Source organism: Bradysia coprophila, unplaced genomic scaffold (assembly GCF_014529535.1).
Source record: "Bradysia coprophila strain Holo2 unplaced genomic scaffold, BU_Bcop_v1 contig_451, whole genome shotgun sequence".
NCBI classification, from domain to species: domain Eukaryota; kingdom Metazoa; phylum Arthropoda; class Insecta; order Diptera; family Sciaridae; genus Bradysia; species Bradysia coprophila.
Genome location: NW_023503703.1, coordinates 7,812 through 24,941, shown reverse-complemented (window position 1 = coordinate 24,941; position 17,130 = coordinate 7,812). Strand labels below are relative to the sequence as shown.

General features: G+C 35.6%; 1 protein-coding gene across 1 annotated transcript; it reads left to right on the top strand.

Moving 5' to 3' along the window:
- The first annotated feature begins 787 nt into the window (after positions 1-787).
- LOC119082492 lies at positions 788-16,875 on the top strand. Its single transcript, XM_037192006.1, has 5 exons — positions 788-1,543; positions 15,937-16,263; positions 16,342-16,449; positions 16,511-16,614; positions 16,662-16,875. Exons 1-5 carry the CDS (start codon positions 1,099-1,101, stop codon positions 16,683-16,685), a joined length of 1,008 nt encoding a protein of 335 aa, XP_037047901.1. The 5' UTR covers positions 788-1,098; the 3' UTR covers positions 16,686-16,875.
- Positions 16,876-17,130: the final 255 nt, after the last annotated feature.

Here is a 17,130-nt window from a genome sequence, read left to right as displayed (position 1 = left end):
ACTTGAACACCAAAATATATAACATAAATGTAATGTGATGACAAATTTTATTTTACTACACACAATACACCAACAGTGGCACATATTATATAAGTTGTATAATATAGAGGTATATACATAATCAGTTATGTGCTCATCAACAGAGAACCAGTGTATTCCTTTTCAGGAAGATATACATAGACCATACAATCGAAAAACGTATGTCCTTAAGAATTTTATTATACCCCCCAGAATCCCTATTCAAATTTATGTATAACGTTATTATGTGTTCCATCTTAATATCATTTTATGAGTTTATCTTTTTTTATATTTAATCTTCATTCCATATCCTCTATATTCTTCTATGAAATATGAATGCATTTATTCGCCCTCGTAATAAGTGTAACCTATACACTGACAATATACACACTCATTTTTATGTGCATAATAAAAGGACCATCTTAAAACCATATCGTGGAAAAAAAAGCCACTTTGAACGAAAACCACGCCTATCGCACAAACAAAACCGAATATGAACAAAAAAAAAATTTATTGCGAAAATTCAAATAAGAATTTCTGTTGCCTTTCCCCTCAGCCATCGCTCTGGAAATTATGCTCTTTGCTCTCCCTTTCTCAGTTGAACGTTTTCGTCGGAAATATCTCAAAACATCCCTTAAAAATGGGGTGGGTTCTGTGTGATTGTATGACTGTGTATTATTACGTATACGGATTTTCTATATTTGAACGAGGCTGATTGAAATTTCCAGCAGCAACCGTTTTGTTATACCATTCAGTTGAACAAATGACATTGTCCTGATAACAACAGAATTGTTATTCAGGATTGAATCAATCTGTACGTCGAATCAATCGAAGTTTTTCTTTTTTGATGTGACGATCACAATATTCGAACGGATTAATTTTTTTTCGGTTGCGTTTGTTCGGTCTATTTAAATATTTAAACAGTGAAAAAAGGAATCAAAGTCGCGCGAAAATTTTGAAATTTTAAATTTTTGAAAACTTGCTGTTGGTGTTTCATAAGCAGTCAATGTACATCGACAACGGCAAGCGATCGTGTGTGTTTAGTTTATCGTTCATAAATTTGATAAGTTTCCGATAACAATGTCAACTGCCTTCTTAGTCGATAATATCCTTAATGATAAAGAGGAACGCACCGAATCGCTATCATCTGATACGGAATCGGACACCACATCTGATATTAAAGATTCCGTGTGCGGTTCACCGCGTAACGATCATCTGCCAAATGGTGATGACAAAATTAACATATCGGAAAGTTTGCTAAGGACATACGCTATGATAAGGAATAGTGGACATCATATCGGAATTGATGAAATGTGTTGTGCAAAGTGTGGTCATTTTCAGATAACGAAACGGGGAGGATATGAGGATACCGACATTGACTTGGATTTTAAATGTGATAAATGTGGTGGATCGGAGGCAATTAACACAAAGGAAACCATTCTGAAGGACAGTGTTAAGCCGATATTGAAATTTAGTGTGTCGGCGATATTAGGTGATAAAAAGGATTGCGTTAAAGTTAGGAATGGTAAGACATCTCCTTTTTATATACTTCCACAATCGCTTAATGCAATCCTAGCTTGAGTATGAGAACTGTAAGGTTACAAATGTGTTTTAGAGTTCGGGCTCGAGTTTGCTCTGTCTCTATTAGTAGAATAAGTTTAGAGTCACAAGTTCCTTCTTAATACCTTGTGGAAGTGGATTATTATCCGCTGTCGACAACGACGACAAAAATGGATTATCTCTGGCTAGTGTTTCATTTTTACAGCATGAAAAAACTATTGAAGTCCGTAACAAACACAAATGAAGTAGTAGATTCCATGATTTTGTTGCGAGACGATTGTATATAAGAAAATGAGACTTTTCGGATGGGAATCAAAATTTTATAAGTAACTAAACTAAGAAATTCTCATTCTTCTGCTTGAACAATCGAAGATAAATGCGATCCCCCAAACTGCACATTTGTGGTTGTAGTTGATAAACCATCTGACTTCTGCTATAGTGTTTCGATTTGTGGCCCAATCGGTCTTACTCTCAATCAAATTTAATAGTCAGATCGAACCAATACAAACTGAAAAAGGGTGAAAATTAGAGAATATTTTATATTTATATGTCTACTGGAGCATTCTTGGCGGAGAATTGAATTCAAATCGTCTTAAACATTTTAGGAAAATTAAGTTTTTAACTTGCGAAAATCACGGAAGTCAGCACGTTTCTTACTATTGGTGATTTGGATGTGCATGAAAATTTCATCCTGTGAACGTAGTAAAAATTTGCCAAAGAAAAATAGTGCTCAGCTTTCACTACAATTACAAATGCTTGCAGTTCGTTGCCGGGTCCGTAGAATGACAACAATGTAATATTTTCCGGCTGTTTCATTGTTTTTGTCCTCCAAGATTTTTTTGCTGGGATGCCAAAGTCAAAGTTCGTTCACGAAAAATTGGTGCATTGAAAGCGTAAGTGTAGGCAAGCTTTTATTTTCGGGTTCAATGAGAAACTCAGCTCAAAATGTGGTAAAAATATGGGTCAATATTTTGGCCTTCTTAACCATCGTTAGCTTTTTTGAATCATGACAATTTATTTTTGTTTTTCTTTTTTTTTACAAAGAAATTATTCTAATTAGTTTTCAGATTATAACAAATCAAATACGTTTGAAACGAAATTAGCACCGTCATTTTTAAAGTTTTCAAAATTGAAGCACAATTTCCTCTCTGAATTTCTATTGAATATTGTTGTATCATTTGTCGAGCGCTTTTCTCCAGTTTTTCGTTGTTTTTTTATAATGACTTCTTAGTGTCCTCTCCATTGGCCCGAACGTTTCGAAAGCGATAGGAGTGAATATGTAGTCACGTTTTAATGCCATGTATGATTGTGTTTATGATTGATCTGCGACCGAGCCAGCGATTTGCGCTGATTGCGCTTACGATGGAGCAATAGTTGTGACAGTAGCATCAAACCAGATTTTCCTCGTTCCCATGGAGTGATGGTTACACCGTCAACGCGCTTGCCGCCCGATCTGCTTATTCCAGGCGGCTCTAGCATGCTCGGAAATCGATTTTAGATAAGGCATTCAAGGTTATTTTATTGAATCCTACATGTCTCGGAATTCTACCAGCGCTCCTAATACACGATAAACCGTGGTGGCCGTTTTCTTCGACAGTTTTGCCACATCGGCAAGTGTGTTTTTCGCATACTTTCCCTCCCAAACGTATGGCAATTCGAGCTGTATTGTTGTTCAAAAGTAGGCCCAACTGAGACGACGGTATCACTTGCAACCACTTTGACGATTCGTTTTTGGATGATGCAAGTAAGCGCGCTCTATCTGTTTGGTCAGCATTGCTCAACAATGTCTCGAAAATTAATTTCATATTCGGGTAATTACAATTTGTTTGGTTTTCACGTTTTGCTTCAGTGTCAGGTACCAGGCTGGATGGTAGATCATCGATCAATTGTTAGCTTGCCTACTTAAAATTGATGAAATAATTAGTGTGCGAATGGACTCAGATTCTGATGAATAATCTGGGCCTTATTTTAAGATCTGGGCAGTTCAGAGAGCTGCAGCCTTTTGAAAAACTAATTTGATAACAATAGCTCCTTTGAATAGTTTGAGCACACTGGAGCTATGTGTATTACATTACTTTGTCGATTTGACGAATGAAGAAGGAAAGAAATAATTGTGTTTTTGACTATCTAAGAGTAATTATACCTAGAGAGGAACTTTCGAACAAAATTACGTAAAATATGTGGTCCCAACATGAAATACGAAATTTTTATTGGTATGTGTGTTTGCCCTCTTAATTAAGTGGATCAGAAGCGAAATAGCATCAACGCATACATGTATTGGTGTAAAATTATACGAAATGGGTATTATTATACAAACTGACGTTAGGACCACATTTCGTCGTACAAATTTCCTCTCTAGGTATAATTACTCTAAGGTTTTTGATTTATCGAAAGCTAAGGTACTCTTGGAAAATTATTGTGGTAAAATCTGATGTCCTCAATCACTAAAAACAAGCTGGTACTGATAGGCTTTCCCTGATGTTTTTGTGTAAAGTACGCGTGGCAATAAAATATTTCATACCACGCTTGCTTAGGCCAAAAATAGACATCCAATTGCATTGGCAATTATGCTACGTTTTCCATTGTTATTATTTGATATTCACACACGCTAAAATGTAGCGGTCAAGATCATTTCGCCAACAACGTCTTAGCATGTCTATTCATCAGAGAGGATGACAATTACTCGTGTGTTTTCGGCCTTACAATCACCTGCTTTGGACTAGTAGAGTAGAGATAGAGATAAATTCACACTGTGTACTGATGATAACTACTTCAGTGAAAGTAACGAACAATTCTTCCGTGGGCTGAATACTATGCTGCACTTCTTAGATGGGTCAGGTCGCTTGTCGGACGACAATAATTGCAATCTTGGTTTTCTTACCATTTTTAAATAAGCTAGTGTTTTCAAGATCACAAAATTATAGTCAGATGAAAAAGCGATGCAAGAATAATCTATTTTCGCAACAAGAGACGAAACCTAGGACTTTCCATTGCCTTTATTGCGAAAAACGTTGTATACAACTCGATGATAAATGTTTTTTTAGGCACACGTAGCATAAATAACTATTGCTACATCATTAAATTTGCATCTCTTTCATTTTCACTTGCCGTGTAGAAAACAGCACCCATATCATGCTTTCTTTTACTTTAAATTTACTCTAGTACTTCTAGAATTCCGTTGCGAATGATCAAGTTAACGAGTTTACAAGGAATTTACAACCAAGGAAAAAATGTTGTGTTTACAATTTCTCCAATCTCACTACTCCAATATTGCCCATCTGCGAACTTAAGGCCAGTCATTGGGAAATGACAGGACAGTTTCCCGAAAATGTGTGGAAAATTTTATCACAAAAATTCACCGGAAAAAATTCAAAGAAACTCACCTCTGATGCTTTCCATTGTGCTCGGGCATAGTCTCTTTAGGTCGCAAAGGCATATTTGAACACTAAAACACCCTTTACTCGATGCAAAAACAAAGCTTTTTTTAGTTTTGTCGCGACAAAAACACAGAAATATTTCGACACAACTGTGACAATCCGCTACTATAAGTACTAGAATGAATGTTTGCTGTGTTCACTTCGGCGGTAAAATATTTTCAATGGAAAGCATAAGAGGTGAGTTTCTTTGAATTTTTTCGGTGAATTTTTGGGAGACAATTTTCCACACATTTTCGGGAAACTGTCCTGTCATTTCCCAATGACGGGCCTTAACCTCATGATTTTCATTCTCTGTCGATCAAAACCAAAATTTTGAAAATCGGTTGAGAATTACTCGAGTTATCGCGGTAACAAGTGTTACTGACGGTCTCTGCCGTTTTTAGCCCCGTACGAAGTACTGGGGCTTATAAGATTAATATGCCGTTTGTAACACGTCGAATTGGAAGCAGACAGTAAGGGCAAAGCATTTGGTTATGTTCATAGACTACGAATCCGCAATAAAAAAATGTCCGTCCGTCCGTCCGTCCGTCCGTCGTCCGTGACCCCTCTAGCTTGAGCAAATCACAACCTTTTTTTCAAAATTCTTTTTTTCCCCGATTGGTATCGACAAAAGTAAGGTCAAGTTCGAAAATGGGCATGGTAGGGTCGGCCCTTCCAGAGCTAGGGCCCTATAGGTGTTTTTCAGTCTTTCGACGATATCTACCGAAATACGCACGAGTAGAACAAAGTTGCTGAACATTGTTTTTGTGTAGGATGCAACGCGAGCTTGTTGGTAGGGCTCAAAGGTCGTTACTCGGCCCTAAGAGTTTTTTTCCACATAAATCGAGTAAATCTCATCCGATTTTGCCAGATTTAGTTTTTTATGGAAGGTAATTGAATACCGAAAAAGAACGTGTCGAAAAAGTTTCAAATTTGGGCCCTTGGACTAAGGCCGTACTCGGCCCTAAGTGTTTTTTGCACATAAATCGAGTAAATCTTATCCGATTTTGCCAGATTTAGTTTTTTATGGAAGGTAATTGAATACCGAAAAGAACGTGGCGAAAAAAGTTTCAAATTTGGGCCCTTGGACTAAGGCCGCTACTCGGCCCTAAGTGTTTTTTCCACATAAATCGAGTAAATCTCATCCGATTTTGCCAGATTTAGTTTTTTATGGAAGGTAATTGAATACCGAAAAGAACGTGGCGAAAAAAGTTTCAAATTTGGGCCCTTGGACTAAGGCCGCTACTCGGCCCTAAGTGTTTTTTGCACATAAATCGAGTAAATCTTATCCGATTTTGCCAGATTTAGTTTTTTATGGAAGGTAATTGAATACCGAAAAGAACGTGGGCGAAAAAAGTTTCAAATTTGGGCCCTTGGACTAAGGCCGCTACTCGGCCCTAAGTGTTTTTTCCACATAAATCGAGTAAATCTCATCCGATTTTGCCAGATTTAGTTTTTTTATGGAAGGTAATTGAATACCGAAAAGAACGTGGCGAAAAAAAGTTTCAAATTTGGGCCCTTGGACTAAGGCCGCTACTCGGCCCTAAGTGTTTTTTGCACATAAATCGAGTAAATCTTATCCGATTTTGCTAGATTTAGTTTTTTATGGAAGGTAATTGAATACCGAAAAGAACGTGGCGAAAAAAGTTTCCAATTTGGGCCCTTGGACTAAGGCCGCTACTCGGCCCTAAGTGTTTTTTTGCACATAAATCGAGTAAATCTCATCCGATTTTGCTAGATTTTGTTTCATTTGAGAGATAATTGAATGCCGAATTGAATGATGGCAAAAAAAGTTTCAAATTTGGGCCTTTGGACTAAGGCCGCTACTCGGCCCTAAGTGTTTTTTGCACATAAATCGAGTAAATCTCATCCGATTTTGCTAGATTTAGTTTTTTATGGAATCTAATTGAATACCGAAAAGAACGTGGCGAAAAAAGTTTCAAATTTGGGCCCTTGGACTAAGGCCGCTACTCTGCCCTAAGTGTTTTTTGCACATAAATCGAGTAAATCTTATCCGATTTTGCTAGATTTAGTTTTTTATGGAAGGTAATTGAATACCGAAAAGAACGTGGCGAAAAAAGTTTCAAATTTGGGCCCTTGGACTAAGGCCGCTATTGGGCCCTAAGTGTTTTTGCACATAAATCGAGTAAATCTCATCCGATTTTGCTAGTTTTGGTTTCATTTGAGAGATAATTGAATACCAATAGAAAATAATATCGTAAATTGTTGGTTTTATTTGAGAGGTACTTCGTACGGGCTTTCGTAATTGCGCTATGCGCAATTTTAAAAATGAACACTTTCAGTAAATTTGACCATGCCCAACTTGACTTGCATTTTGGTAACAGACGCATTAGAGGGTTGTAGACGTATTAGGGTTCCGGGCGTATTACGGCTACGGACGTATTATGGTTACGAACGAAATAGGATTACGGGTCGTACGGGGCTAAGTCGCAGCAAACGCTCCGACTGTTCTGATGCCTTGTTTTGTGTGTATTTACACACCTAGAGGGTCCATACATCCATTAAAACTTGTCAGCTTAGTATCAGGCTGCATTCTTTCGTTCAAACAATCTCTTAGTTCCAGTTCTGGCCCCTCTGGAAGCAGTTTGGTTCCATAATGGAAAGTATTATAAGTTAAATTATTTTGTTTTCAGTTCTACTTACAAATGATTGATCCATGTAACAGTAACATGGTGTCCCATCCAAAAATGCACTGTAGTTCTCTCATTTCAATCACTACATAAAAGATCAGATCATTCTAGTTCCTGAATTCTAACGGGAACCTAAGGATCTTAGACAACTATAACGCAAAATGCAGTGTCTTAGATCCAAGTAAAACTAAAATCTGACCTCCAACATCTGACATCATGACTCCAAATAATGAATTGATAGACGGCACTTAATTTCAATCCAATAAATAATTCAAACTGTGTGGTAAATCAGACAGACTCGTTTTTAAGTCCCTTTTAAAAAACCATTCCATTCAAATAGAATCCTTAATCAAAATAAAGGCGTTTCGGGGTATTAAGTTTGTATTCTCCTGGTGAACTGATGGCGCAAAACCTTTTATTATATCAGTTTTTAAACGGAGAAAGAAAACTCTGCTAATATGAAACATAAACAAAATCGCTTAGAATAATAACACCGCTACGAACCATCCCGTAGACCATGTAAAGTTCAATATAAAAATATGAACAACGAAAAAACGAACGAGATTCATTTATTGTTATTTTTAGCCACAAACTGCTAGTAGAGGCTGTAAAAACATCATATTGTTAATCATGTTTAAATTATTATCATGTGATGTGAACAACGCACTGAATCGACAAAAAAAAACATATTTTTTATTGCACCGAGATTGCCTTAAACAGTTTGCTAAAAACACTAAATCCTTCCATTGTATCCCATTGAATAATCTATGCCATGAGATATACAACATTTTATAGCAAATTTTTGGGTTGATTTTATGGGGTGAGTTAAATATTATTGTTCTCTATTATTGACTGAATACAATGTATACAACATTTCGAATGGGATGGGACCGATCAATCTGGGTGTATAAATGTAAGATTTAGAAGGAACAAAAAATTGGTGCAAAAAATGTTTTTTTTTGTTATTAATTGAAAGCAATAAAAAATGTTTGGATGGAAAAATGTGAAAATAATCCCTTTATTAGCAGTGAATAAAAGAGAACATCAATTTGTAGGTGGTCGAGATCGAGACCATTCATAGACAGACGGCAGTAAAATGGGAAGCAGCAGGTCTGTCACTTTTTATCATAAAATACATTTAACTAAGTGATGGGAAATCCAGTACTTCATTTGTTTCAACATACATTTTGTTAAAAAGGTTACATTTGCCAGAGCTAAACGTTCATTTTTGTCATAACTGTGGACAACAGATAGATAGTGAAATCCAAACTCATCTCAGACTGATTCTTAGCCCCATATTCTAGTAGTTCTTTTGTTACTTTAAAGCTGGTTTCGGCCAGCGTGTTAAATTTTGAATATAATTTCATCTCAACATGCTATCAAATATCGTTTGATTGCCGCTTTTCACTACTAGATACTTGAGATCCTTGAAGTAATAAAGAATTTACGACAGGGAAAGTTTACTTTCTAATATTTTGTTACAGACACAGAAAAGCGACTTAGTTTCTGATTTGGGAGATGTTGTCGTTTGTTGTTCATTCCACAAGAATTTTGTTGAACAAATGAAATTGTAGATTTTCTGAATCTTGATTTTCTTGTCACAAGAACGAAAAACTAAAATAAAAAATCTAGATTTTCATTTGCTAAACAAGTTTTGTGTGGAAACTTACAAACAACAACAACAAATCAGAAAATATGTCGAATTTGACTTTTCTCTCACTGTACAGAAAATGTTTCTGACTTTAGGTGGATTTATTCCCTTGACTGTAAGTCAGGGTCTTATGCTGGAAAATACCATAAAATGTTTGTATGAAATGTTATGAAAAACGGAATTGTTTGTTCCAATATTTTGCTTGTAAACACGATAACTTGAGTAATTATTATCAACCAATTTTATTTTTTTAATCGACGCAGAATTATATTCTTGAGGTTAAGTTCGAAGATGGGCGATGTGGTATTAAGGATCTGCAAGTTATTCCAGAAAAACAGTATTTTACACTGTTCAAAAATTCAATCAATCGAAAAAGATTACTTTGATGAAATTTGATAATTTGTCAGTTGGTTATCTATAGTCAGCTATAACGGTGATAGTCAGCTATCACGGGCAAAAGTAGCAGATTTCACGCCATGACATAAAATATTTATAAATTTTTTATGAAAAACCATTTTCTGAACCGTTATTCAAATGTATGGAATGATGACACTAGAAAACAATCAAACCGAAAACTTTAAAACTCCCACGAGTGTGAAGTTTGCGGCCAGAGCGAAGCGAGGGCTGTAATTCGCACGAGTCGTGCTATTTTATTAATGATTAAAGGTTTTGTGAATTTAGTTAGTACCGGGGGCTTCCTTTTTGGACATAAGTGTAAGGGAAGCAGGGCCTATTTTAAGGAAATTAAATTTCCAAAAATTCTCAAATTTTTCAATCACTTTTCATCATTTCATCTAAAAACACAACAGATTGCATCGTAAATGTTGTTTTTACTGCCTTTTTAGTTGTTTTTCATGTCTTTGAGCTTAGCTGATTACTTCGGAATGAGATCTAACAGAAAACAAAATATGGAAATTTTAAGAATTTTTGTGAAATTTGTGAAATTTTTGGAAATTAAATTCCTTAAAATAGGGAAGAACGTCTACAGTACTATTTTATATTGTACCAATGTGAAAGAGTCCTCTAATCGTTCCACATTCGCATCTTTTACTTTTGATTAGCGTTAGCAATAAGACTATGAAATTGAATAATAGACAACTTACACAAGTGGGAAGTCTGCGGGCAGAGCGGAGCGAGGGCCGTAATTCACACGAGTCCTTTTCTATTTATTGTTGATTATCTGGCCGCAAATTTACAAAAAGAAATAGAGAACAGAAAAAGTACTTTTCCAAAGAATTTGCACTCAAGCGAAGGTTTTCATATCAGATATTTGTGATGTTTCGGAAGTTTAACAACGGAAAATAAAATGAAATTGATTAAAAGTATATTGAAAAAATTGTCAGTCAAGGGACCTGACCCGCCCAAAAGGTGGGACCTAGTTGTTAGGATCTCATTTTAAACAAAAAAGACCTAAACGAGTAAACGAATGAAGTCTGGCCAGCACACCATATTATATTATATGTTGAAAGGTCGGACAAGCTTATTTCAAATTATTCGAAAAGATAAAAAGATATATACCGAGCCGGAGGCGAGTTCTGGAATCGAGTTCGCTAAAAAAGCCTCTTTAGCATGCGTTAGGAACAATATTTTGTTGATAGTGTGTCGGAAATGAGCGACGAAGTCCCGATATTTCGACACTTAGATAAACATAACATAAACATAACCTGTTACAAACGGCAAGTATTATATATCGCGACTATTACTTCCGTCGATCAAAGTATTTTTTAACGGTTGAATTCAAATCTAGTACTTCACGTTTCTTAACATACATATAGTAAGGACCAAATTACCCAAAGTTTCTCATTATTTTTGTCGTAAAATAAAGTAAATCCCTATTTAATGGTCAGCAAAAAAGTACTATCATCACATCCATGGATGTGCACTGCGACTCTAATCTCATTGTAGCAATTAGCAATCGAATTGTACGTGACAATAATGTCATACAATGTTTAACCCTTTCATGCTCTAAATGTCTCAAAAGAGCGTTAAATTAAAGCGAGAAATTCGCACTTGAATTAACGCCTTTGTTCGCCAAATAATGTTTTCAAATTGAATTTATAGGTAACATTTTCTCGGAGCGTTCACCTAACGGTAATTTATTTACTACGAAAAGTTGTGCGATACAGCAGAGGAAAGTTCGCTGCGACTGGGGTGTGTATATATATGTGAAGAACAAGTACGTGGTGTACGAATGTGTAGATATGTATAAAGGATAACTAGAATCAACTTCGCATATTTGTTCGGGTATGTTTCTCAGTTACAACTGTTCGCTTTTGTTTGGTTTTGATAGGTAAGAGATGAGATTCAAGGGTGCTATTCGAGTTTATATCCGATGTGAATTCGCACTGCTGTAATTATTTTGATATGAAAATAGATTAACAGAGAGACAAAATGAAAATTATTTTGAATTTAAATACGAAAGAGAAAAGTCAGTTTTTAGATGGAATCGTTGTTGCCAGTCACTCTTAATAAAATGAAATCAAAGTTATTTGACGGAAAATTGACACCCGATTGGAATACTAAAATTACTTCTAATCCATTTTCTCTAAATATCCGTAGTATGCCTTGACACCTTTTGTTAAAATAAAGAATTTTTTTTCTGGTCGCCGAACCATCTCTGGGAAGTGGTTATTTGTAACCACTGTCTCGGTATTGGTGTATTTAAAGTACTATTCTGATGTGGACAATATATAATGTTCCAATGAGTATCGGAATCTTAACTTTGTGCACTTTGATGAATGAGTAATGAAAATCTTTTACTTCTTGTGATTCCATTATTTTCATCAGAAATCCAAATCTTTTACTTCATTTGTTAAAATATATTTTTTGCTATGTAAGATCACATTAGCCACACATCCATTGCCTTTTTATGTCGTCGTTGTTGTTATGACTTATAGATTATAGAGATCTGCAAGCAAGATTATTCATTGAGTAATAAATTGGACTTGGATTTCTACGTCGATGATAACGCAAATCCAGTCTTCCAGATCGAAGTGAAAGTGCAGTGAGACTTTATTTATTCCTTTAGCCAATTTAGACCCTAATGAAATAATTGATATTGTAAGAACACCTCGTAAAATACGCACAACACGAACTTCACTCGATTGCTTTGGGCAGACAATTAATTGTTTGAGGAAAAAATACAAATTTAGTACAGTCGGCGACTTTGAGATATGAGTCACACTTATTTGTTTCACAGCTGTTTTCCAGCTAATCCGAACATGCAAACTAAAGTGCTTATTCTTATCCACAAGAGATAGTTATACGCACGTATGTGGTAGTGGTAAAATTGTTTAAAGACGTATAAGGAGTGGCGCCTCTCTTTTTATTTCTTTCTGTTGGAATTATTGAAAATAATCTGGAACGAAGGAAACTGCAGAACGATGAACACGTTTCAGTTAAGTTTATTAATTGATTTTGTACCACGGCAGAGTAAAATAAACCAGGCAGGAGCGCTTGATTTGACTAGGGAATCTAGTTTACCGGAATTATCTAGCGGCCTTATATTTTGAGAATAAAATTAAATTATGTCAGTGTTTTCTTGAGTTCATTTCATAATAGTGTATAGATTAAGCTTAGCTGACCCGATATGTGTTTTTAATATAGATGGTAGCAGGGCCTATTTTCGATAATTTAAATTCTCGAAATTATCGAAAAATTCTCTAGATTCTACAAAAATTATCGAAGTTCTCAAATTTACTTTTGGAGAATTTTGATAATTTTTAGATAATTTAGAGAATTTTTTGACAATTTTGAGAATTTAAATTATCGAAAATAAGCCCTGGATGGTAGTATGGGGTTTCGGTGGGGTTTGAAATTAAGTTTCTATATATTGTTCCCATTGCAATGTCAAACATATGTCCAAAGTCTTTAATTTGTGCTAATTAATTTGAAAAAGGACTTACTTTCATCCAGCGATCAGCGTAGCCTCCCAATTGTAATTGTCAAAATAGTGTTTGACTTTTCAAAAATGAACCGCACTTGCCTGGTTTATTTTACTCTGCCGTGTTCTGTACTCATAACTGCAGGGTTTTTATAGGATGCTAAATAAATTTTTAAAAATTGATCTATTCTACCTGCTATAAGTTTATTGACATTAGGTCTTTTTAGAGAGATAATTTTATCAGCGTCAATAATAGCGGGACTGGTGTTATATTTAGTTTATACGGGCAAGTTGATCCATAGAACTATATAAATAGACCACCTAGCATAGCATTGCAGATCCCAAAATACTCATCAATTAACTGGTTTCTGATGAATAAATTTCTAGTTCATTGCAATACTAAACTCCAACAGTTCTTTTTCTTTAAAACAAACGAAAAAGTTCTAAACTTCTACGAAATAGTTATTTGCACCGGGCAACTGAAATACGACATATTTTGCCATGATTTTTTGTTACGAAATTTCAGGTTTTCCCGAACGATATAGCGTGCGGGGAAAAAAAATCATTTCCTTACGATTTATCGTGCGAGAACGGTTTTGAATGAATTTTTCCATGATTGAACAAACTTGATATGGAGAATGTGAAGTTTGAATTTTGAATAGTATTTTTCGTACCAAGCCAGAAAATGACAATTTTTTCAGCACCAGTCCTAAAATTGGGACGTGTGCTGAAAAAAACCATTCCCTGTCGAGGTACGAACAACGTTTTGTGCACCGGACATCTGAAACAAAACACATCAAAACCGTTCTCGCACGATAAATCGTAAAGAAATGAATTTTTTCCCGCACGCTATATCGTTCGGGAAAACCTGACATTTCATAACAAAAAATCATGGCAAAATATGTCGTATTTCAGTTGCCCGGTGCACAAAAGCGATTCTTGTTCTGATTTAATTTCGACCTACATGCACGGCAGCTTAAAATACAGCAGTGCCTACATGGTTATGTAACATTCCATGGACTATTTCTCATCTTTTCTTGAATTTTCCCACATTTTCATAGATTTACTCATATTTTCTTCAATTCGGGAAAATTCCGAAAATATGGGAAAACGTTATGACCAAAATAGTCTCGATTTGATGCAAATAAATGAGCTGAGAAATAACTATGGCTTAATTTTCACTTACCAGAAAAGTACTCCGTGTGAGAGACAAAATTATATTTTATCAATTTTTGCTTTGTTTACTTGACAGCTCGCTCTCTCACGGCTCTCACACTGAGTACTTTTTGCTGAGTGGGGCCCACACTGACAAAAAAAATAATCGAAAAACTCACCTGGCGCAGGTAACTTTGTCTCCAGGTAATCTACATTATCTGCCGCAGCTGTATTTTTTGTATGGGGCGCTACAGCTGTGTCAGCTGAGTTTTTCGAAACTTTTTTGTCAGTGCATACTTAAGAACGATGCGAGTTCAACGCTGAAATACTTGGTATAATGAATCCAATTGATCATTTACTGTTATTAGCTATTACAATTTCATTTTTATATTGACCAAGAAATTAAAAGCCTGAATCTGTATCCTCCCTATGTGAAGTCAGGCCGAAGCTTATACAAAGTAGACACAATGTAAAGTTTCGTAAATTATGAGTAGGGAGTGGGATATCACAATGTCATTAAAAGCGAAACGAATCATAAAAACTAAAGTGATTTTAGCAACCTAAGACATCACCACCTCGAAATCCAATTAAACTGCACTCCAGACGTCGTCATCGTAGTCGGACCATGCATTATAAATTCCAATAGAAAATAATAAACCTTTTGAAATGTGTACTCCATAAAAGCGATATAACCATTTTACTGGTGGGCTGATTATATAACCATAAAAACCTATATAATGTAGTGTGTAGCACCCACCTTATAAAAGTGATTTCGAAATTTATTTTATCGATATTCGACACTCTCTTCTTCTTCACTCTTTATGGAAAATCAAAACCTCATAAAAGTGTAGTGTGTGCGAACATGAACATATAAATTACTTTGGAAAATATATATTGGCACTGGGAGCTTTTAGTACACCCAGTTTTTCGCGTATATAAAAGTGTAATCGATATGAAATCATATTTTCGAAGTTTAGGATTATTAAATTGAGGTTGAGGAGTTTATATATACCGGTATCCAGCTATCGTTAGTAGACGACGACAGCTCTTAAATTGTGTAATGGAAAATCCTGTCTTTATATATCGAAAAACACACACACACACACCGTTAGTGAACAGCTTTCCGAGCTTTATATACCAAAAAATATGCATAGAAATGGTTGGCATACGGTTAAGATGCTATACTAGCAGGAGGTATATTAAGCGAGGTGTTTATGTAATGCGATATGGTGAAGTTTTGGAACGGAATATATATTCGGGGTGGAAGAGATTTTGGATCCTAAATGAGCCAACAGCTGACGCCATTTATTTGGAATACATAAAGTGTTTTTGCTTCTTTGAAGATTATCCATTTTGTATTTATGATCCATTAAAGTAATATGAAGGCGTCGTCGTCTATATAACGAAATGATTAGACGAAATGACATGTTAAGCATGAGATATTATTGAAAAGTTCCTCAAATCCCATTCAGAGATTGAACTGATGGGAAAAACATTGTGAGAATGGGAGATTTTATTGCTACTGTCCAATGAAATGATTACAATTCGCAAAAATCCAAAATCTAGTGATCGACTTTCGATTGACAAATCTCTTTGTTCCAGAATTCATTCAACCACAACACATTTGGCCTTATATACAACATAATTTTATTCAACAATCACAAATCCAATCCCACGGATATCACATAAACAACAATAGTCACCACAACAACATTTCGCCGACCAACAACAATCCCAGCGAAATAGACAATCTATCCAATGGATCACAACCGGGCTCCGAATTACAGGACGACAATCGGCTGCATCCGAGAGATAAGCAATTGATTGCAAAACCGTTAGCTAGTCGACCCACTCCTTTTATCCATCATGGCATCAATCATCCCCATTTGCATTCATTGCTGGCACATTGTCGTAATCCGTATATGGCAGGTGAAGTAGAAGACGTGAACAATGTCGGGTGTACAGACGATTTTATTGTTAAAATTATTTCTTTATGTCGATTCGCAGCGGGCGGTCCTCAAGTGTTTCCATTGCCGCCAGGACAAGGCTTTCCGTGGGCCCATTCAACGCGAGGGAAACCGCGTAGGGGAATGATGCGACGAGCTGTATTTTCTGGTATGAAAAACTAATGATTGCTGACGAAGGCGAACTAATTCCAGTTCCAATTAATTTACAGATTCACAGAGAAAAGGACTGGAAAAAAGGTTTCAAATGCAGAAGTACATTAGTAAACCGGATCGAAAGAAACTGGCCGAACGTTTAGGACTGAAAGATTCACAGGTAATTTCATATTCAATAGCCTCGGTACTAATCCAAACTGTCTAAAGTCGAACCGAAAAACTATCATATGAATGTCGAACCACAATCAAATGCACTTGAAAACAACAATACGACCTCGACATAATATTTTCTCAGAAGAATGATGCTCCGCCTCGGAAAGAAAAAAAAAATCCCTTTTATTTAACAGTGAAAAGCGCCTCCCAGCATCTTATTTGCGCAGTCGCCTTTTGTGTATTGTTATATTGCAACCCTTAAGTTGTACCAAACCAACCCCAATTTATATTTTATATATCAAAAGAGTACGAAAAAAACACACCACACCACTGTTGACGGTTAATATTTTTTTTGTGCTAAGTGTGCGATATATGATGCGTTATACGTGTTTTATTGTTGTGAAGTAGGTATATTTATGTGTGTATACGATACAACTCATAAAAATTTAAATAACTTGAATTTTGTTTTTAATTTATTTATATTTTTTGGAGAGATAAAAAAAAGAATTTCCCGACTCTTTGT

Coding starts and splice junctions, on each gene's coding strand:
- LOC119082492 (XM_037192006.1), top strand. CDS start 1,099: ATGTCAACTGCCTTCTTAGTCGATAATATCCTTAATGATAAAGAGGAA. Junction 1,544..15,936: donor TTGCGTTAAAGTTAGGAATG/GTAAGACATCTC, acceptor TCTTTGTTCCAG/AATTCATTCAACCACAACAC. Junction 16,450..16,510: donor GCGACGAGCTGTATTTTCTG/GTATGAAAAACT, acceptor ATTAATTTACAG/ATTCACAGAGAAAAGGACTG.